The following is a 22,950-nucleotide window of genomic DNA, read 5'->3' as shown; positions in this document are numbered from 1 at the left end:
GCTTCAACGTTTCCTTCTAAACATGCCAAGAGAGTGGTCAGAAGTCCTGGGAGGCCAAGTTGGCACTGAGCCTCCTCTAAATGATTAAATGGGAAGAAGGTCACTCCTGCTGTCAGTGGACAGCTGGGGAGCTACAACTGTGCAGAAGCAACGGTGGCACAGAACAAAGCGGCCAGTCCTGACCCTCTCCACCTCGGTGTTTCCTGAAACAATATCCCTCATCTCCATGTATGAAATTGCGGGACACTGGGCACACAGCCTGGTGACAGGAAGAGATAATCAAGTTCACGAATGAAACTGAGAAGCAGTGGTCATGCTTAGGAGGTCGGGACAGAGACCTGGTATCTGTTCCACCAGAATCACAAAGAATAATTATGTTACCTCACAAGGGTACTCATGGCAGCCCTGGTGGTAATGGCAAAAGACTAGAAAACATCTAAACAGTCCAGGAATGGAGAGACCCCTTAAGGAAATTATGATACACATAATAAAAGATTATTATAGAGTGGCAAATATGTAAGTATGGCTAGGAAAGGACCTATAAGACATGCTGTCCAATGAAAACCTAGGTAGATAGAGTGTTTAGTATGATACCATTTGTGTAAAAAAGGGGATACAACTACTTCTAGTTTATATATGCAGATTATCTCCAGAAGGATACTCATGAGATGGTGCTCGTCTCTGTAGAAAGGGGATGAGGAAGGAGGATGGGAAGGAAACTTAAAAACTAGACAGTTTCCTGGACTATTCGAATTTTTATTTTTTTATCTATTTTTGTTTTCTCGTTTTGTTTTTTGGCTGTGCCGCACAGCTTGCAGGATCTTAGTTGCCCGAAAGCAGTGAAAGCACCGAGTCCTAACCACTGGACTACCAGGGAACTCCCAGACTATTTGAATTTTTAAAAGTTTTCATTCCTTCAATCAACAAATAATTGTGGAGAGCATACTTTACGCCAACCATGTTCTAGGCCCTGTTCTAGAGAGCAAAGAATGAGACAGACAAAGGCTCTGCTCTTAGAGAACTTAAATTCTGGTGGGGTAATAGGCACACAAAACAAATAAATACCAGTGCTATCACGAAATGTGGAAACAGAGTGATAACACAGTGAGGAAGCTGGTGGCTATCAGAGCAGAAGGTCAGGGAGGGCAAGAAGGTGACATTCAAGCAGAGATCATTCCCAGTGCAATAAATGAAATAAATAAATACAAGTCGTGTTACAGCAACAAAAAAACTAAGGAATTGCAATGAAAAGGAAAGCCTAAAACCAAAGTCTCAGATAATTCTTAATTCCAAGCAAATACGTAAACACCAAACACCTTGAGTTCACCTCTAACACTATGGGTATTAAAAAATGAGGACAGGGCTTCCCTGGTGGCGCAGTGGTTGAGAGTCCGCCTGCCGATGCAGGGGACACGGGTTCGTGCCCTGGTCCGGGAAGATCCCACATGCCGCGGAGCGGCTGGGCTCGTGAGCCATGGCCGCTGGGCCTGTGTGTCCGGAGCCTGTGCTCCGCAACGGGAGAGGCCACAACAGTGACAGGTCCGCATACCATAAAAAAAAAAAAAAAAAGAGGACAGCTCTTTCTAGGATGAATAAAAAATTACTTGAGTATTCCCTGCAATTTTTACTTATAAACCAGACTGAATACAACTTGATCTTTATTCAAACTCCTAAGACACGATAGATCAACCTTATTCTGGAGAAGACAGAACAAGTCATTAAAAACCTTGGTTCGAGTTCAAGAATCATCTTGCTGATCAAAAAATAATCTTGGAAGGATAATTTTAGCTCTTCTCATCTATTTCCCCCTCAGTTGGTTCCTGCTGACATTAAATACCCATCTCAGTGAGTACTAAGTGCTATGAACCTTATTTTTTTTTTCTACCTGAAGATTAAGCCTTATGAGATTAAGGAGGGGAAAAGGGCATGCATGTGCATTCTCCTTTCAAATTCTCAGTGGTCAGTGACTTTTCCAGAATAGAATCAACATAACCTCTATACTCCGGGTACACCCTGTGAGTCTCAATGCCACAGGCATGTCCACCCACACCCTCGACCTGCAGCTGTGGGTGTGAATATTGGATTTCTTCCAATATTCTCTCTCTGCTCCCCCCTCCACTCCTTCGGAGACAGGGGCAGAGGCCTCGAATTCTCACATGGTCATGCCGCACTTACTCGCCCGGAGCAGTCGCTGTGAATCACAGGCTGGTTGGCAAGGGACAGCAGGGACTCCACCGTTTCCAACTCCTGCTGGTAAAAGGTTTGCACTCTGTTCTCCACAAGGAATTCTTTGACTTTTTCACTCAGCAGATACGTGAGACTGTCAAGGTCCAGGGTGCCTGGATTGCTGCTGGGAGAAAGTTTTAACAAGCCCTGCAGAAAACTGTTACTTTTGTTCCTTTTGGACGCATGTAAAACTGAAACAGCTAGCAAGTGCAATACTATACTGATGCATGTTTTTGACATAAGGAGCAGTTCACCCAGTGAACACTGTGTGGTTGTTTAAAAGGATGAGGCAGAACTACAGGAACTGATATTCGTGATAGATTTAGAAAAAAGTCAAGCTGCAGAATAGCATGTGAGGGACGGTGCCATTTTTGTAAGGAAGCAAAGGACAACCCACAAAGTACGTGGGTGGATATTCATGCTTGTGTATGCAACCGAAGAAAAACGCCTAACAGGATACACACATCAACCTCTGCACAGTGGTAACCTCTGGGGAATGGTACTGAGGCGGGAGACAGGAAAATGGAGAACTTCCACGTTTTACTTTATACAGGTCTACAGTTTGGGGTTTTTTTTAATATAATTTTTTGGAATATGTAATCTATAAATATTGAATATGTTTAAAAAAGGGAAGGGTACATGGTGAAGAGCCTCCTTTGTATCCTCCTTCCAGTCCCCCTCCCACCGGCCCCCCCACCCCCCAGCAGCCACTATGATCATTTCTGTCTCCTCTGAGTTATTTGAGGCGTATAGTAACAAATATACATATATTCTTCCTCCTCCTGTTTATTTTTCCATCCCTGAAAGAGAATAAAGTCATCCCTGGTTGAGAGCGGCTGGTATTGTTTCTTTGGTTATGATGTGCCTTTTGGCGCAGTTTTCTTCACGTTTCTTGCCTTGGGGTTCACTGAGCTTCTTGGATCTGTGAGTTTACAGTCCTCATCAAACTTGGAAAATTTTCATCCGTGATTTCTTCCAATATTCTCTCTCTGCTCCCCCCTCCACTCCTTCGGAGACTCCAATTACACATATATCTTCCTTACCAAACCTTAGAACACCTGCACTATTAACACCTTCACTTTACAGGTGAGGACACTGAGGCATCCAGAGCGGGGACACACTTGCCTGGAGCCCCACAGTGAGTGAGTGGACAGTTCAGGATTTGGACCCAGGCCCACCCCAGAATCTGGGATCCCACTGGTTGGCCTCATTGCTGTGGTCACATCGTCGGCAGTCATAGTCCAGAACTTACCTCAGTGCCTCTTCTTTCTCTAGGGCTGGACTGCGGAAGGGCTGGTCATAAACTTTCCTGTAGATGGTGGGCAGCTCAAGCATCCTTGCGATCTGAATGTTGCACACTGGATCATCCACTTTATCTAACAAGCCACAGGGGAAAGCAGGCCACAGAAATTACAAGGAGATTAGTGCTTCCCCATGTCCAGAATGCTGCCAGGACAACAGTGAACGAAGCACTTGGTGGGTCTCCTTCCTCAAGGATGCCCAGGATCACAGTCTAAATGCACTGAATGGTTCCCAGTCATCCTGCGAGAGGGGATGCGATACCCTAAGTGACACAGGCATGGCCAGAGGAGACCAGGGCTAGGGAAAGCGCATGAGCGTATTCACTGATCTGGTACAATGGTGGACAACTGGGCTGTCCTTGAGATTTCCAAGGACAAACCAGCCAGAGCGGTGCAAAGGGCACCACTCAGATGACAGAGAACTGTCACACTTCTGATTAGTTGTTATTTTTCAAAGTTAATGGACTCAACGGTGTTCAAGAAATTTCCATCATTTTGAAGACCATGAACACTCTTCCCTAAATGGATTCACACTCAGAGACTCTACTATGAGGTCCAAATGTTGAATACAATTTGTCAGCCATATGCAATGAATCACTTGTTTTCTTTCCCAATTTATTTATAGTGACCTCTTCAAAATAAAATTAAGAAATGCTACTTTTCTAAAGAAAGCATGTTGTTCCTTCATTAGAGTTAAATCTTTTTATTTGAACTTTTTAGAAGTTTGACTTTTCGCTGAATGAGTTTACTGGACACACACACAGAATAACAACCAATTTGGCAGAGATATCTTGTGCTTACAATAAGCAGTAGCGTAAATTTCTCGCTCTCCTCTGTACATGCGGATGTGACCTCTGATCCGGATAATGTCCCCAATTTCTACCTTTGTCCTCTGCGCAATGGTCTCTTGCAGCTTCTTAAGCTGTGAGGTTAAGCTCAGCTCTCTTGCACTCGGAGCAGCTGTAGTTGTTGGGGCCAGAAGGAAGGAGAGAAATGCGTAACAAAATCACTTCACCACATTTGGGAGAGAGTCTGTGGTAAGACCGACATGAGACATTTATTTGTTCTACTTCTGATTGGTTGCTCTACTGTAGGAAATCTGCGTAATCTTTCGAAATCCTCTACTGGATAAAAGGCATAAGGCTTGACAACCCAGTGGGTGAGTTCCGTTGTCTTCCTTCCTACCCCTGCATCGCCTGTGCAAAGGGCTCTACACCTGCCTGAGCTGAATTCTGTGTGAGTTCAGCCGGGTTTGGTGGGAATAGCTCTAAACAACCCTTTAAAGTGTCCTTGCTGGGAGATAGAGGCCTGGCCTGAGGGGAAAGGTGCCCAAGAGTCTCCATTTGTCGTTGTTTACGGGGAAGGCAAATTGGCCAGAGTTTGATTTTCCACCAAGGTGCTCAACACCCTAATCTCTCTCACTTTTCTTTGTTGAGTAACTAGGCTAACCTTCTTTTTCTCTCTCTCTCTGTTCTAAGGACTTTATAACCTATCAGTGCATCTAATCCTCACAACCACTCTTATTATTAGTCCCATTTTTCAGATGAGGAAACTGAGTCACACAGAGGTCAAGCAACTTGCCCACAGTAAAATAACTAGTTAGCAACAAAGCTGGAGTTCAAACCCTGGCGGTCTCTGACTCCAGAGCCTTCCTGCTTATTCTTTATTCTCTGCTGCCTGACCCGTGAGTATAATTACATCTTCCATGGTTATAGCTCATGTGTGTAAACAATTTTGTGTTGTTTTTCTGTCTAGCATCACTTCAAATACACACATGTATCCACAGAATCTATACAACTCAGCATTTTAAATAACAAAATAGCATTCTGTCGTGTTCATATGCCACAGTTTGTTCAGCTAATCTCGTTAAATATTTCTTCCTTCTTTCATAATTTTTTATTTTGGTTTTTATCACTACCACTGTATGGGGCTGAGAGGTCAGCTTGGGTAAAGGGAGTCAGACAGACCTGGCTTGAATGTCAGGTCACTTCTTATTAGCTTTGTGACCTTGGGCAGACTGCTTAATCTTGCTGTACCTGTTTCCTCAGTTATGATGCGGATTTAACAGTGCCCTTCACATATGGAGCTGTTGTGTATGATCTTAGTTAACCCTTACATCATGAGCTTAGCGCAATGTCAGATCTATAGGAAACATTCAATAAATGTCAGCTACTTGTGAAAATGAACAATTAAGCCCTCAAGACAAAAATTTTGTTTTCTTTGGGGTCTTTCATTGGGGATTACTGGATAGAAAAGTACAAACAGGTTTAGAGTTCCTTACATATTATCAGAATGTTTGCCAAAAAACCCCAATCAAACCATTCTCTTTTTACAAGGTGTCACCAGCAATGTGTGTGGGCTTGCAGCTCCTATACTGGCTTCAGTCATTTGGATTTTTAACACCTTAAAAAATACATAATGATTCTATAATGTTTTATTTTTGCTTTTAAATTGCCAGAGAGACCATGTGTTTTTATATAAGATGATCTGCTCTCTGCATTTCTTTATGTATAAGCCCTTCATCTCTTTTGAACACTTTATGTTCATTTCTGAAAAAAATGCAGGGAAGCTTTATCAGTTATGCTTATTACATCCACTCTCCCCATTCCACTGCTTTCTTTTTTATGTTTATTTGATTTAATTTTAATACATAAAAGTTTGAAAAAAATGTTTTAGTTTATCCCTCTTGTCACTGATGATAGCTTTCATTGCTTTAACAGCTTAACATATAAGAGCTTAACATAGATACCCCCATACTTATTGTGATAAATACACAACTCTATCTTCTTTGGGTTATTTTATGTAAGCTGTAAGACAGTGATCACAGTTACCTCTTTTTTAATATTGTTATCTACTTGAACCAACAACATTTGTTAAATGCTTACTTATTTCCTGCTGTTGTATTATTTCTGCTTTGTCATATACTAGGGTTCCTATAATGGAATGAATAATGGTCTATTGATCAAATTTTGTGCTTCTTAATCTAACACAACTTAGATAACCATGGCTCTGTAATGTGCAAAGGCATTATTACTTTTAACATACTGACTATAGTAAGGGAAACAGCAACCTAAGGAGCTCGGAGAACTTTGCATAGACCAGTAACCAAGAGCTTGGAATCTAGACACAATCAGCATTAATGTTACTCAACTTACTGGGTTTCTTCAGAAAATACCCAAGTACTACTTCTTAAAAAGTTATTCTGTCTGGGTTCCTATCCCTAAGTCCTCTTCCATTTAGGCTGAACTTTAAAAGTATTTATAAATTTCACTGCCATGATTCAGACATTATAGGTGATAATAAATGCTTCATACAGCACTGCTGAAATGATCAGACTGAGGGCTGGTCTGAGAAAAAGAGGCTCAGCTTTCATTTAAAGGGTAAACCAAACTGCCAAAAGAAGGGCTCAAGCTGTGTAATTTAATGAGTAGAATGAGATAGTTGGAGCCTGACAGAATTTCGTTTTAAGTAGCCTATTCCACGCTGGAAGATAAATCCTCTTTAAAATTCTAATATTAAGCTCCAAGCTTTCTTAACTTTTCTCATAAGCTAAGTCCAAATGGTACAATCAGTGTGACATTTATAGGAGTTAATATTATATTTTTATACTGTAACTGACTAGAACATGATTTTGACTCAGACTAAATTTCGTTTAAAAAAATTAGTCTTCAATGGACACTTTCCAGTGGAAAGCTTTAAAACCGAGGGCGATTAAATTAAAAAGAGAGAATGGGCTAGTTGGGAACAATTTTAAAATATCACTTCATATATAACATGATGAGAATCACTTTCAGGCTTTCTCCTTGCACCCTTACCCTCACTTTTTATTCTCAAAGCAATTTCTGATTAAGGCTACCAACTGTGACTGTTCATCTATTCATCTACTTACAGATATTTAAAAAAATCTCACTTTCAGTATTAATAGACATTTTATCTAAAAAATTACTGAATCATATAATATTTCTGCTGCCATTTATTTTTTAAAAAAAGAGTTGATTTTGAAAATTAAAACAATGTCGAAAACAACAGTCAAACTACAACCCATGGACCAAATCTACCCACAATCTGTTTTTGTAAATAAAGTTTTATTAGAACACAACCATGCTTGTTTGTTCATGTACTGTCTATAGTTGCTTTGGTGTTAACAATGGCAGTGTTGAACAGTTGAGATGCAGACCATATGGCCCACAAACCAGAAGACAATTATTGTCTGGCCCTGTACAGAAAATGTCCGCTGACCCTTGGTTTAAAACAAGTATGCATATTGAAACTACACCTTCTGATTGAAGATCGTGACAATACCACAACCATAAATCTGCAAATAATCTTAATACCCTGGACATATATGAAAGTTCAAATATCTGATTGTCATATAGGTTTATTTCTTACCTGTGAGATATCTGCACAAAAACCTGTTGTCTGCCTTAAGTTTTTTCTAATCTGCAAAGCTTAGTGGTACTAAGTAGTACTAAGTAGTACCACTGATATAGATGCACAAAACCTGTTGTCTGCCTTAAGTTTTTTCTAATCTGCAAAGCTTAGTGGTACTAAGTAGTACTAAGTAGTACCACTGATATAGATGTTCCCAAATTAGGAAATAGGAATACCAAAGTTATACGAAAGTGATGGCCAAATTCTAAATATAAATACATCAGTGATGGCCAAATTCTAAATATAAATACATCAGAAAATTAAGCAAAGGAGCATCTCACTGGTCAGTACAGTCAAAGTAGGAAGTTGAGATTCTGACAGGTAATGTCAAAAAGAAAAAGAAACTACTCCAAGTGTTACACATTCTTACCACGCGTATAACAGGAGGACATAGATAGTAGATGTTAGATATCAGAGCAGGTAATATTTACTGAATAACCCCAGTGTATATGGCATCATAATGCATATGCTATAAAACAGAGAAAAACAAGGCCCCAGTTTCCATAGCTTCTCTAGAACCAAAAATGATCACCACTATTGCACAATATATACTTTGATATATATTATGAACTTATGCAACTCAAAAAACTACCTAAGGACTATTAAAACAGACTCAAGAAATTCCAAATGCTGTTTCAGTTATAGTCAATGAGTTCAATATACTATTTTAAAGTTCTTTTTTAGTTTATATTATTTAATATTATTTAACGGCTAACTTCAAGGGAATCCTACCTTACCTTCTCATCAGTCTTAGAACTCCTGGCATATTTGTTTGAACAAGCTAGAGATTTCAGAAAATTTAGATCATGGGAGCATAGATGTTAGTGGCAACCATGTCAGGGCAAAAGCTTTCAAAAAAGCTTTGGTCAAGTGATATGCCCAGAGCAAGGGGATTCTCACCTGATCAGCAATTAGGCTAAACTATCTTGACTTGTGGAATAATGTCATGGTAAAAATGAAACACTGAAACTTCTAGTAACCTATTCACATTCCTGTAGGCTTAGGAGGAAGTGAGCACCAAAGAAAAGAGAGCCAGAAAAGCAACTGGCTCCCCACTAGTATCAGTTTGCAGAGCAGCCAGAACTCTGGGTGTAGTGCTTCAAGTTGATCAATGTAATTCACCAATGAATAAATGTGAAAATTAGTACTCCAGCTACTCTGCTGAGCTACCCTAAGTAAAATCTACTGGTTAGCTGTAAAGGTAAAGAAGCGTGGCAAATAAAATTACCTGATGAGGATCTGGTATTATTCAATTTCTTCCAGCACATGCAGTTTATAACTCCAGTGCTATCATCCACTGCAAGAGAAGCGCAAAAGTGTAGAACAGAGATATGGGCGTTACAGGTGAATTAGCACATTGCCATTGCATTCAGCCGAACTGTAAGACGACATTTTCAATAGCCTGGTTGGGCAAATCCCTGAGCAAACTTTTCTTCCACCCTTAGAAATAATCTCTCACCACAGTCCAGTGGGAATTGCTTGTCTGCAATGTCAGTGTAATACATGAGCCCAGCAGAATGTAGTCAGCACTTCTCTTACCCTATCTCAAGGGTATTAACCTCTCCTAAAAATGGTGTCCTCAGGAAGTTAAGTGCAAAGATCTCAATATCTGCTAACATGTAAAATCAGCCTTGCACTGCAACCTGCAACCAGAGACCATTGCCTGATCTGTGGTTAGAGGCACTCAGAGCACAGCCATCTGTCACCATGCGCTCTCTCGATAGCTTGCTGACTTACCAAGACAAAGCATCCCAAGTCTTCTGGCCTGGGCTTCTCTTTGAAAGAGCTTCTACCCTGTCCTTACCACTGCAGGGGATGTAAGGAAAGCTAAGCGTATCACAGAAGGGCAAAGTTTTATTTTCATAATAAAAAATAATTATACCTTGTTCACACAAGCAGTATTGGTCTGGCTTATTTTAGCCACAGTGCAAAAAAAAAAAAAAAAAAAAGAATTTCCATTGTACTTGGATTTATAACTGCAGAAAAATTTGCAGAAGTTTCAAGGATGATAGGATCAAGGATGAGAGGTGTTTCTCTTGGCCTAATTTCTGACAATCTCAGAACAGAGGTTGATCAACATGGGTTCGGTGGGCTTAATGATTTTTAAAAAATCATCAGCTAGACTGTTGTAAAAACACATGTAATATAGAAGAAACATATGGCAAAATTTCTTTATTGCTTGTTTAAATCTGTGTTTAAAGCAGAAGCTGAGAAGAATACTTCTTATACTAAAATAAATTCTAGATAGATTTTATTTTATTAAATACAATATAGGTAAACTTAAGAAGATGAGAAAAAAATATGGGTGAATACTTTCAATCCTGGGCTTACAGTTGGTGGGGGGAGACTTCTTTAAACAGACCTGAAAATCACAACTCATTCTAGAAGTCTGATATATTTGACCAACTAAAAACTAACTCTGTATAGCAATTTTCCAAATAATGGAGTTAATATCTTAATATATAAAGAACTCATACAAATTAATAAGGAAAAGACCAAAACTATAAGAGAAAAAGTGGCAAAGAAAAAGAATACGCCATTCATGGAAGGTACAAAAATGACCAGCAGACATTTGTCAGTACGCTAAATCACTAGTTACCAGAAAAAAGAAGCAAATTTAAATAACTTCTCAACTACTAGAAGACAAATATTAAAAATACTGATACCCTCATATGCTGTTAGCAGGAGTGTAAATTCATACCAAATTTCTAAAGACTAAGTTTGGAAATGTCTATCAAATTTTGAAATGTTTATATCCTTTGACTTAGTATTTACTTCCAGTAATTTATCCTGAAGAGAAAAATGGAACAAATGCACAGATATATATATTTTGTATAAGGCTGTTCATTATAATATTGTTTATAGTTCTGGAAGTTGGAAATAACCTAAATGTTTATAAATATATAAGTGGTTAAATAAATTACAATGGCATGGCACATGAGAATACAAAGTTATAATGAAGATCCATGGTCATTGCTATTAATCTCATTGCAAAACAGAAATTATATATATATAGTCATATATATCATATATAAGCTAATTTATGTAAAACATTAAATAGTGTGTTTTGACAGAAATGACCTTAAGACATTAAAATGCTAATAGCAGTTTCTTTTGGAGTATGTAGAAGGAACCCCATATTCAATGTATACATTGACTGTAAGCCTAATTCCAGAAACATTAAAAACAGAAAGAAATAAGGCATATCTATATTTCTTCATATTAGGAACATGTTAGAAAAACTAGGAAGGATGTTCACCTAAACACTGATATTGTTTTTATCTGATTTACAGCATTTCACATGAGCTTTATGTACTTCATTAAAATTTTCTCTAGCTTTAAATTTTATTTTATAGTGAGTATCATTTTAAGAAGCAAAAAAAAAAATCAATAAGGACATTTTGAGTTAAAAAATAATGTATGACACTTCTAGGCACACTACTTCTCTGGCCAGTTTAAAATTTTGCCTTATAATTCTAAGTCAAAAAATATTGGCACATGAGTATTTGTTCTAGAAAATGTGAGGTCATTCTGGTCTTGACTGTAGTCTCCCAGGATTCTAGGTCTGAGCTTGAGTTGCTGCCAGGTGCTCTGTGTGCTCAGGGCACTGCCACCAAACTCTCTGACTTCCTGGTTGGTAACCTCTCCCAGCAGACACCGCCCTGGCATCCTGAGGCCTGGCTACTGGAAGGCCCTGGAAAGGGAGTGTTCTTGCCATGCTGGGCAGTGTCCTCCCTAGCTGGGCAGCATGGCCTGGGCTGCCGGCCTTTTGTTTCAGCCATGGGACAAATCAGGGTGAGCAGGAAGCAACCCCAGCATATAGGCCTGCAGTGAGTCAGGAGGAAGAGGACCTGGGACAGCAGGAGTAGCCACCTGGCAGGTGGTCCGAGAGCCAAGCTGGGCCTGAGAACAGCAGGGTATGTGCAGCTCTCTCTTGAACAGGCCTCACAGGAATTAAAGTCCCAAGTGTTTATACTCTCAATTACTTCAGCCTTCAGACGCTTTTCATTTCCCCACAAACCACAGATGTGCCATGCTCTCACGACATCCAGTCTAAGAGAAATGTTTATTGGGGAAGAGTCAGCCATATTGCCTTCATCTCTTTATGAAGGGAAAAGGGGTTAAATGAAACCCCTTTAGGTCAGAGGCATTATATCTGGCCTGTTTCTGCAGGCCAGATTATATCTGGCCTGGTTCTGCAGCCAGGACTGATGTCCTCAAATAGCCTCATTCTGATCTAAAAATCAGAAAATTAAAAACCAGATGCAGCTGATTTTGGGGGGGTGGGGTGGGAGGAGGGGCATGGGACAGAGAAAAATCTTTTTTTAAAAAAAACTTTTTAATAGACTTTATTTTTAGAGCAGTTTTAGGTTCACAGCAGAAGTGGGCAGAAGATACCGAGGTTTCCCATTATCCCCTGCCCCCTCACACGTATAGCTTCCGCATTACCAACATCCCCACCAGAGTGGTACATTGGTTTCAATTGATGAATCTACATTGACATATCATTATCAGTCAAAGTCCATAGTTTACACTAGGGTTCACACTTGGTGTTGTATATCCTGTGGGTTTGGTCAAACGTATAATGACACACATCCACCATTACAGAACCATACAGAATAGTTTCACTGCCCTAAACTTCCTCTGTGCTCCACCTATTCATCCCTCCCTGCCCCCAGCCCCTGAGTAACACTGATAGAAAAATCTCTTTTTCTTTTAGAATTTGAGTTCTATGGAGACTACACAGCACACTGGAGTTAGTAAAGAGATTGGACCCATCAGTGGAACCTTGAGCAAGTAACTGAACCTTAGTTTTCTCATCTATAAAATGGAAATAATAATCTGTCTTTTCCATTTCAAAAGACTGGGAGGAGAATAACATGAAATTGTGCATGCATAAGTGCTCTGTAAACTGACAGATACTATCATTTCATCACTGGTACTTGGAGAGGAAGTACAGATAACGTACTTGCCAGCAGCTGGGTATGCTGTAGGAACTTAGTGAATGTTTGTTGAACTGCCTGGAGAAAAAGAGAACCAGTATCTATGGTAAAATAAAGCAGAGAAGAGATCCAGTATGGGGATGCATGACAAGGTGATCTACTTCAGAGTTTTAAAAAAATACAAGCTGGGAAAAAGCAGAGGGCATGAGAAATCTCATCTCTCACATGTTATTTTATAAGCACAAGACAATCATCCCCAGGAAAATGAATATATGTTGAAGAAATTGTATCTGTAAATTATCAGTCATGCACAGACTGCCAATGAAATGTTCTTGGTCACCTAGTTCAACTGCCTTCTGTTTTTCCCCAAGTAGAAAAAGAATACAAATCCAAGTGAATACAACAAAAAGTGACAATGTCAATTATAGCAAAGGTTGGAATTCAAAGTTAAGCTTCCCACAAAATATCCAGCTTGGCCTCTTAACTACAGAGAATCTTAGGCAATATATTAAAATGATTACATTAAACTCAATGCAAAAAAAAAGTCAAGACCCATGACACTAAAATCATATCCTAATAGTTCACTGGTGTCCAAACTACAGAAACCCTTTATTTAGTTTCTATCATCAAAAGGGAAGGGAAATTTTCCGATAATGGATATTTATGCCTTTGGGTACCAAAAAGCTTTTTTTTTTTTAACTGTTCTGGATATAAATCTTATAAATTATTTTTCATATCTCCTTGTCTTCTTAAAGAGTCTACTTTAATGTTAATCTGGCCTTTTTATTTTAAAGGTATCAATATAAACATATATCACCATCCTTTGCTATTTATAGCTATGCCCTAGGTATCAGGTATCTGTCCCTGATCAACCAGTGACCCTAGACTGTAGTTTAATTCTTCTGCCTCCTAGCTCCCCAGCAGCTGTCACCTGACAATATTCATCAGTATCATTCCCACCCGTTGCCTCATTTTACACTTAGTCCATGTTGGTGGCTGCAAATGGTTCCCAATAGAGGACAAGTGCATGGGGGTTATGAGAGGCCCCAGCTGCTCTGAAAGGCTGGGGTTGCTTCAAATACAATGTCCAGTTAAGTGGGGTCCTTCCACATAAACTCAATGTCAGACACAATTGTTCTTACCTCCACAAATGTAGAAAGCATCTTTTTCTCTCACTCCAATTACAGTTCCCAAGATATCTACCTGTTTTATTGGATGACCATTGTAAAAAAATACACCTGAAATTAAAGGGAAAAAAAGGCAAAGTCCATATAACGTATGATGACATTTTCTGCTTCAGTAAATGTTAACTGTGTCAAAAATCAGTGGCATGCTGCTTGCTAAAATTTCAGACTTAAGAATCAGCTCTTGACAAATGCCAAACCCCAAGAAATTCAGATGTCTTTTCCTCAAGGGTTATAAGTAGAAAGTGTGGCTTTAAAGAAGCTTGTACTAGCACAGAAAAGAGAAAACCAATATTGTCCAACTAGATGTGGTCAATCTTCTTTCCACTTGTGAGAATGAAATGCACCTGCCTGTAGAACTCTCATAAGGGCCTAAAAACAGCGGCAGTATTATGAGACACAACACAGTACTGTATTTTGAGGGACTGGAAAAGGAAAGAGAGGAAACCACGAGAAAAGGCTTCTCTGGCTTTTCTAGGAAACCAGTCATCATTTCTACGAATTAGCAGTAGCACTTTTTTTTTTTTTAAGAAAAAGAGAAGATGATTAGGTTACAAAACACTACCCTTTGGGGCCAGTAGATTACGACTCAAAAACTTCTCTTTTTAAAATTCTATTTTCAAAGCCTAGGCAACAGATGCCAGCAGGCAGGTTCCCGCCAGAGGAGAAGCGTGAGAGGAAGAACCCTACCCACCGACTCCCGGAGGCCTTTTTTGGACTCCGTGACAGAGATGGAACAGAGGGACTCCTGGCAGCGGTGAGCCCTCAATTCCCATCCGAGACCCCAGCGCTGTCCCGGCTCCCGTGGGGCCCCCAACATCCTTACCTGAACTGCCTCTTTGGGCTTAAGCTACTTGCGTTGTGTTCCTGTCACCTGCAGCTAAAGAGTCTGGACTAAAATCCTCTCCAGCCATTTTTTTTCTCCCTACGATGACCGAATTCTTTACTTTCAGAAAGAGGCTATAAACTTTTAAATGGCGACTTCCTTTTCAAATAAATACATGAATTGCAAACAAAGACTCAGTCATGGGCTTCCCTGGTGACGCAGTGGTTGGGAGTCTGCCTGCCGATGCAGGGGACACGGGTTCGTGCCCTGGTCCAGGAAGATCCCACGTGCCGCGGAGTGGCTGGGCCCGTGAGCCATGGCCACTGAGCCTGCGCCTCCGGAGCCTGTGCTCCGCAACGGGAGGGACCACAACAGTGAGAGGCCCGCGTACCACAAAAAAAAAAAAAAAAAGAATCAGTCATCACTTCAGGTATTTGGCCACCCTCACCCTCTCTGGTCCTCGCCAAGTATAGTCAGAGTCTGTCTTCTCCACATCCATGGGGGGAGGGGACCCCGCAGCCTGAACCCTGAAGCCCTTCAGAACCCCCAGAATGGCCTCCACTGATGGTTCTCTTGTTTCCCATGTGGGTAAAGGGGCTGGGGACCAATCGCCCGAGTCCCCAGGGGATGGACAAGGAGCTTCTGAGCCTCAGTTAGCCAGAGATTCCAGGGGAGTGAGACGTGGTTTGAAGATGTCAAATTCACCCAGGCCCTCCCCCTAGCAGAGGCAAACTTCTAAAGATGACTTAGTGGACTGGAGACCGTGCAGAGGGCAACCTTGGGGGCCAAGAGCTGAAACGGCACAGCCACATGAGGGAAGGAGCCTGGGTCCCTGTGTCATCCCCGGAGCAGAATCGCTTCCCTCCAGGAACACTTGGACTGAATAGGGTCAAACTGGTTCCACAGAAGATCCATGAAATCTTAAGAGCAGGACAGTTCTGACTGACTTCTCCTGAGTTCTTACCATTGAAACCCTGTGATGACCTGTGGGGAGACCCTCAGTCCTCCAGCCCTGCCTGCCTGCACTGATCAGACACAAAGGAGAGAGGGCACCTTCAGGGGAGGGTGACCCCCATAGGACCTTTGCTGGCAGACTCGGGCTTACTGAAGCAGAAGGGAAGTTTAAATGGGGAGAATGAGCCTACGCCAGGGTCAGGGGCATGGCATCCTGTGCTGAAGTGTGCCCCACCATCATGCCCTGACATGCTTGTGTGCAGAGACGGGCTATGGTATGGCCCTGCTTTGGTCCAGCTTTGCTGTGGGGCTGGGGCGGGGGGATGAGGGTGGCCTGAGCTCCAGACTGGTCTCTGGCTGCAGTCAGCCCTTTCTACTTCCCCAAATGCGCTGGACTTTCTATCAGTGCGCTGAGCAGAGCCAAGTTAGAGAGAGCTCTTTCCTAGAACCTGACTGGCCTCTGTCTCCCCCAGCCTAACTGATGGTCTGTCCTGGTTGCCGGCCATTAGAGACAGTGTGCTCCTGGTACCATCAGAGACGGTACACCCCCCAGGGCTCTGCGTGGCTGGTGTGGCTCCCAGGACACCAGCAGCGGGAGGCCCTGTGGACCCATGGAGGGCCTGCTGCCTGCCCCTGAAGAGTCTTTCCAGCTGGTCCAGAAGCCACTGTGGGGTGCTCTACTGGTGATGTTGAAAGCTTGAGACAAGCCCCAGGATTCTTTGGGTCTTCCTGGGACACCCTGGTATGTGCCGCTATGGTGGTTTTTATAATGAAGAGCCCACACGCTTTAAGAAGGGGAAAAGAGCCAGCCAAAAGGTGTTCTGCCTTGGCTGAAGTATACAGAAAAGGCAAGTATACAGAGAAGACTGGACTGACGACACAAGCCAACAAAGTCGTCAAGTCACCTGTGGTAGATGCCAGTCCTCCAACATTACCAACTCTGCACTGGGCAACACTTGAAAAAACCTGAACAGGCCTCCACTGGAGGACACAGTAGACTTTCTTGAAAAAAGAAAAGGGAGCCCCCTAAACTTTTTTTTTTTTTTTAATTTTTTAATTTATTTTTGTCTGCATTGGGTCTTCACTGCTGTGTGCGGGCTTTCTCTAGCTGCGGCAAGCGGGAGCCACTCCTTGTTGCGGTGCGCAGGCTTCTCATTGCGGTGGCTTCCCTTGCTGTGGAGCATGGGCTCTAGGCACACAGGCTTCAGTAGTTGTGGCACGTGGGCTCAGTAGTTGTGGCTCACGGGCTCCAGAGCACAGGCTCAGTAGTTGTGGCGCATGGGCTTAGCTGCTCCGCGGCATGTGGGATCCTCCCGGACCAGGGCTCGAACCTGTGTCCCTTGTATTGGCAGGCAGATTCTTAACCACTGCGCCACCAAGGAAGCCCCTAAACTTTCATCTCATAGACTGACAATGCTCATCTTCAAGGAGAGAGTCGCTCAATGATGCAAAAAACAAGGAAAAACATCATAAAAGCAACACAAAAAGAACAATGGAGGACAAGTTAGCAGAAAATAACAGATGGTTTGAATAAAATCACAAAGAGAAAATTGATTGAGGAGGATATAAACTGCTTGGAAACAGAGAAGAAAGTTGCCCCAGTGTATAGAAACTTGAACTATACATGTCAGAAGCACAACCTGAACAAGAAGAAGGAGGACATGGATGGGACCTCCCTGGTGGTCCACTGATTAAGCCTCCACGCTTCCAATGCAGGGGGTGCAGGTTTGATCCCTGGTCAGGGAACTGAGATCCCACATACTGCACAGTGTGGCCAAAAAATAAAAAAAACAAAAATAAAAAAGGAGGACATGGAAAAAGCAATGGAGAGAACCACTTCCTTCACACTAGAATCTCCTCTATGGGAAAAGAACTTGAGAAAGCTGGATGGCAGCTCTATCGACTGAGAGAAAGCTTGATGAGCTAAGAAAAGAAAATAACAACAGATACTGGCTAATGCTGAGTTTAACTTGCAGCCTTTCCCAAGTGGTCCTTTCACTCCTGCTGCCTTTGTTCTACATGCAGCCTACAGAGCTCCAACCATATCAGGGGATCCATCCCCTGGATCATCAGGTCCCCAGGAAGGAGGCGGGTCACTCTGGAAGGGCTCAGGGACCCAGGGTCACAGGTAGCTTTGATTCAGCTTTCACAGCAGTGACAGCCACACCCACAGCAAGACATCTGCCTTTTTTCTCTTTTTTAAAAGTACTTTTGGGACTTTCCTGGTGGCGAGGTTGTTAAGAATCCGCCTGCCAATGCAGGGGACACGGGGGACACATCCCTAACCAAACCACCACAGTCAAACTTCACGATATTCTATTAGTTTAACTCTAAATTCACAGGTTAATTTCGGGGAGTTGACATTCTACAACCACTTTGCAAGGCAATTCAGATGCTAACTAGCCAGGGTAAGGTTGAATTTCACAGGTTAAGGACACTGTCTCCCACAAGAGACTCTCACTTCAGGCATCAGCCCCAAGTTTGAGGGTCCTCGGGCCATGCACACTTCTGAGCAGCTGGCTACCAACACCCTCCACAACAACCTCAGGTTTGATACTTTAATAGAATGACACACAGGACTCAGGAAGGTGCTACACTTAAGATTACAGTTTTATAATGAAGGGGACAAACCAGGACTAGCCAAATGAAGAGATGCATAGGACAAGGTCTAGGAGAGTCTAAGCATAAAGCTGCCATGTCCTCAGGACACATCACCCTGACACATCAAGTATGATTACCAAGCAGGAAAGCTCACCGAAGCCTCAATGTCCAGAGTTTTAATTAGGGTTTCATTACATAGGCAAGATTGACTGAATCACTGCCCACTTGACAACTCAATCTCCAGTCCCCCTCCCCTCCTGCGGGGTTGGGTTGATGTCCCCTGGCTCAAAGCCAACCCTCTAATCACATGGTTGGTTTTTCAGGCCTGAAAGGCCCCCACCCTGAAACTACCTAGCGGCCCAGCATGAGGCACCTCTTCAGCATAAACTCAGATGTGGTTCAAGGGGTCCACCATGAATAACAAAAACACTCCTATCATTCCAGAAATCCAAACATCTTCCAGGAACCTCGAACACAGGCCAGCCAAATTCTTCATTACACATTTATTTCTTTTTGTGTGTGTAAGATATTCTTTGCTGTTTAAACATTTCTAAATTTTATGCAGTCAAAATAAAAGGTTTACTTTTTTTTTATGACAACCAAACCAAACACAACAACAAAACAATACAAAAATAAAAACCTAAACTAGTAGCATTTCCCACCCCTCAGAACCCTAGAGTATAGTCTAAAGAAGATCACTCTATGAAATTATGGTTAATGTCTTCTTCAACCATGAGGTTTTGAAACCAAGCAGGGCCCTCCTGGATACAAAAGCATTTCCGTGTCCCTCATTTCCTTTTTTTTTTTTTTTTTTTTGCGGTACACGGGCCTGTCACTGCTGTGGCCTCTCCCGTTGTGGAGCACAGGCTCCGGACGCGCAGGCTCAGCAGCCATAGCTCACGGGCCGAGCCGCTCCGCGGCATGTGGGATCTTCCAGGACCGGGGCATGAACCCATGTCCCCTGCATTGGCAGGCGGACTCCCAACCACTGCGCCACCAGGGAAGCCCCCATCGTTTCTTTTTTGTAGGAAAAAGGCTTCAGGATCCTAGACCTCCCTGAGTTCCAAAGGGCAGGTTCAAGTAGTTACTAATTAGGGGAGTGAGGGAATGCAGAAGCAAAGAAAAAGCAGTCAAGAAACAATAGTGCAGCAATCAAACAGAGTTCTAGTTCCCCCTCAAGGGATATACCTAATAGTCTGATATACATCTTTGAGTTGTTCTGCAGGAACTAAGACCCTCACCCAGGTGGAGTATGGTAACTACAAGCTGACACCCCAGATTGGTCAGAACCAGAAGGTTGATGATTGAAATTCCTGGAATACCACACTGTTACCTCACCACCAACCAATCAGAAGAAGGTCATAAACCCTGTAGCCCTCACCCCAAATGTTGCTTTTAAAAACTCTACCCTGAGGGGGGACTTCCCTGGTGTCGCAGTGGTTAAGAATCCGCCTGCCAATGCAGGGGATGTGGGTTCGAGCCCTGGTCCAGGAAGATCCCACATGCCGCGGAGCAACTAAGCCTGTGTGCCACAACTACTGAGCCCACGTGCCACAACTACTGAAGCCCGTGCGCCTAGAGCCCATGTTCTGCAACAAGAGAAGCCACCACAATGAGGAGCCTGTGCAACGCAACGAAGAGTAGCTCCCGCTCGCCGCAACTAGAGAAAGCCCACACACAGCAATGAAGACCCAACACAACCATAAATAAATACATACATAAATAAACTCTTCCCTGAAAACCATGAGGGAGTTCGGGTTTTTTGAGCCTGAGCTGCCTGTTCTCCTTGCTTGGCCCTTGCAATAAACCTCTCTCTGCTCCAAACTCCAACGTTTTGGTTTGTTTGGACTCACTGTGTGTCAGGCACACAAACTGGGGTTTGACAACAGTTTCATTTTAAAAACTACATCTGAAACATTACCACCAGCGACATAACAAAGATCACTGGGAGAAGTTTTCCTTGGTTTGTTGTTAATACATTATACAGTTCTTCACCCACAGGAAGAGTTAAGCTCCTATAGCATCCCTGATACTTCCTTGAGTACCTACAGAAGATCTTTACGCAAGCCTGGCATTTGGTGTGAATTAATTTCTTCCTGAGGAGATGAGCTATGAAGACTACCAGACTGTTCTGGAAAACAGACAACAGTGGGGGAGGATGGCTGCCTTCCAAGGAAAAAACCAGATCATTTCCAACAATACTTAGAAAATGAAGGTGTGGTGAAAAATCTGTACAAAAGGCTTTAGTATAAGGTCATCCAAATATATCTGTACATAGAACGGGAAACACACAAAATGTGGTCTCATTAAAACTGCATGCTTGAGATTCTGAACTACTTCTGACTCATAGCTTTCTATTCATTCAAAATAGCAAAGAGAGGTTAACCAAACTTCTCATATAGCACAGTAAACATGTGAAGATACATCCACAACTATGTAAATTACTTAAATTTACCCTAAACTATATTTGCTATATTTGGGGGTATGAAGATCCTATTTTTAGTGACCACCACTCTAATTTAAAAAAATGTTGCTCCAATTACTACTACTTGAGAGCCTACCAGAGGCCAGGCACTGTTTAAGTGCTGGGATTACATAGATGAACAAGGCACATGATGTCCTCCCTCTCAAGGAGTTTATTTTATTTTGATTCTCATCTATTCAAAATAAAACCAAACCCCACAAGAAAATCAGGCACGGTTAATCCTCATTTTACAATGAAGACACCTAAACTTTACAGGTGAGTCACATGCCCAGGCCAGGTAAGTGGTGAAGTTAGGAAAGGGAGCAAGGCCTGAGCTTTCCACCACAAGCAGGTCCAGAGAAAAACTGAGTATTTTTAAATATGAAAGACCTCAAACCCAGGTAAAAAACATTCTTCAGTACCAAGTTACTCCCCCAAGCATCTATTTAAAAAATAAAAAAGAGACTGCTTTTACTTGCACAGAAATGAACTTGTTTGAGGATCCAGGTTATGTCAATTTCAAAGCCTGCAGCTGGAAAGGCTCTGCTAAGCCCCTAAGCCCCAGATTTCTGTAGCTTTGGGGAAGGGTGGGTGGGGTGCAGATGAAGCACAGAGCAGCACACCAGGCCGACCAGCCACATACCTGGCACCTGGTGGGACTCCTTCAAGTCCAGGATATCCCTGATGTAGAGTTTGGCGAAGGCTAGAAACACAGGATCCAAACCCCACGAGAGGGAAGGAGTTTCCTCTTCACACCGGCTGGATTCAGACTGCATCAGGAGGCTGGGCTGTGGCTTCCAGCCAACCCTGAGAAGCTCTGCATCTAGAGCCGAAGAGCTAGATGGGAGACAAAAATCAGGACGCAAAGCTGTTAAAGTGGATGAAATCCGCCCGGCCCCTAAGCTGTTCCCAGACGAGCATCCCGAACTCTGGAAGGGGTAAATCCAGGGGTCCGGGGCCTGTCAAACTGCACGCCAGGGGCCTCCTAGCGCCGGTGGCCTCCTAGCGCCAGAAGGGCCAGGCCTGCGCGCTCGGGGGACCTGTAAAGAGGTGCTTCTCGAGTGAGGACCCGTGAATTCCTTATGCCTCTTCCCCAGGAAACTCCTCTGCCCCATGGGAGTGTTTCTCCTTCTCCAAAAGTTCCCATTTCTAAACGGTTAAACACCGACTTTTCACTCTGGGGACAGATGGCCATATGCGTACCCTGAAACCGCTTTAATGGGTGGAGTCCAGAGAGGAATGGGCGTCCTCGTGGCCACACAACAGAGGGGCAGAGTGGGTGGGTCTGTCCGTAGCCCTGCCGCTGCACCTTCCGGTGTTCAGGATGACACTGAGAAAGGGTGTAAGAGGAAACGAAAAACAGATCAGCCGTAGCCCCTCCCGCCGGGCCCGCGCCCGCGCCGTCGGCCCGCAAGTCCCCGGAGCGCGCAGGCCCGGCCCTTCCGGCGCTAGCAGGCCACTGGCGCCCACGGCCTGGAGGCGCCGCCGCCGGCCCCGCCCGGAGCAGGAGCGCTAGGCCGAGGTCACCTCTGGTGCTCCCAGCGGGGGGTGGGGGCAGGGCCTGACACCATCCCTCGCGCCAGACCAGCCACTATGTCCCCGCCCCGGCCTTTCCTTCGCGCCGCCCGAGGCCCCGCCCCATCCCCACGAGGCCACGCCCCACTCCGCCCACGGCCACGCCCCATTTTGCGTCTCGCGGCTGCTTCGCCGGATGCTCTCTTCCAGGTGGTGGCGGGGTTGGCAGGGCTACGCGGGGCCCGTTTGACTCTAGCAGCGCTTTCCCTGAGCCTCCGCGGGAGCGCAGAGCCCAAATCACCGAGGCCTGGGAGCTGGCCCTGAAACTCCTGCTGCCCAAACCCCGCCTTCCAAGTCCCCCTTTCATCCCGACCCCACTAGTCGTGGGTCCCTGAGCCATGACCTCCGAGAGGTTGAGACTGGTTCAGACAACTTTTTTTTTTTTTCCGTCCCTGATATTGTAAATGAACACATAAACAAAGCAATACAAAAGCAGGATTACATT

At 43.4% G+C, this 22,950-nt stretch overlaps 1 protein-coding gene across 3 annotated transcripts in view; it reads right to left on the bottom strand.

Moving 5' to 3' along the window:
• Positions 1–22,512, bottom strand: part of STN1 (STN1 subunit of CST complex) — a 36,177-nt gene extending 13,665 nt beyond the window's left edge. The window contains exons 1-7 of one of the 3 annotated variants that reach the window (XM_060034131.1): positions 22,134–22,512; positions 21,574–21,767; positions 14,044–14,139; positions 9,187–9,255; positions 4,329–4,487; positions 3,479–3,602; positions 2,176–2,350 (exon numbers count right to left, since the gene is read on the bottom strand). In XM_060034131.1, coding sequence (XP_059890114.1) covers positions 2,176–2,350; positions 3,479–3,602; positions 4,329–4,487; positions 9,187–9,255; positions 14,044–14,139; positions 21,574–21,706 — 756 coding nt within the window. In that variant the 5' untranslated portion in view covers positions 21,707–21,767; positions 22,134–22,512. The remainder of the gene's footprint in view (positions 1–2,175; positions 2,351–3,478; positions 3,603–4,328; positions 4,488–9,186; positions 9,256–14,043; positions 14,140–21,573; positions 21,768–22,133) is intronic. The other 2 variants (XM_060034129.1, XM_060034130.1) reach the window with 2 other exon arrangements.
• Positions 22,513–22,950: the final 438 nt, after the last annotated feature.

Source organism: Delphinus delphis, chromosome 16 (assembly GCF_949987515.2).
Source record: "Delphinus delphis chromosome 16, mDelDel1.2, whole genome shotgun sequence".
Taxonomy (NCBI): domain Eukaryota; kingdom Metazoa; phylum Chordata; class Mammalia; order Artiodactyla; family Delphinidae; genus Delphinus; species Delphinus delphis.
This window is presented reverse-complemented; position numbering and strand designations above follow the sequence as displayed.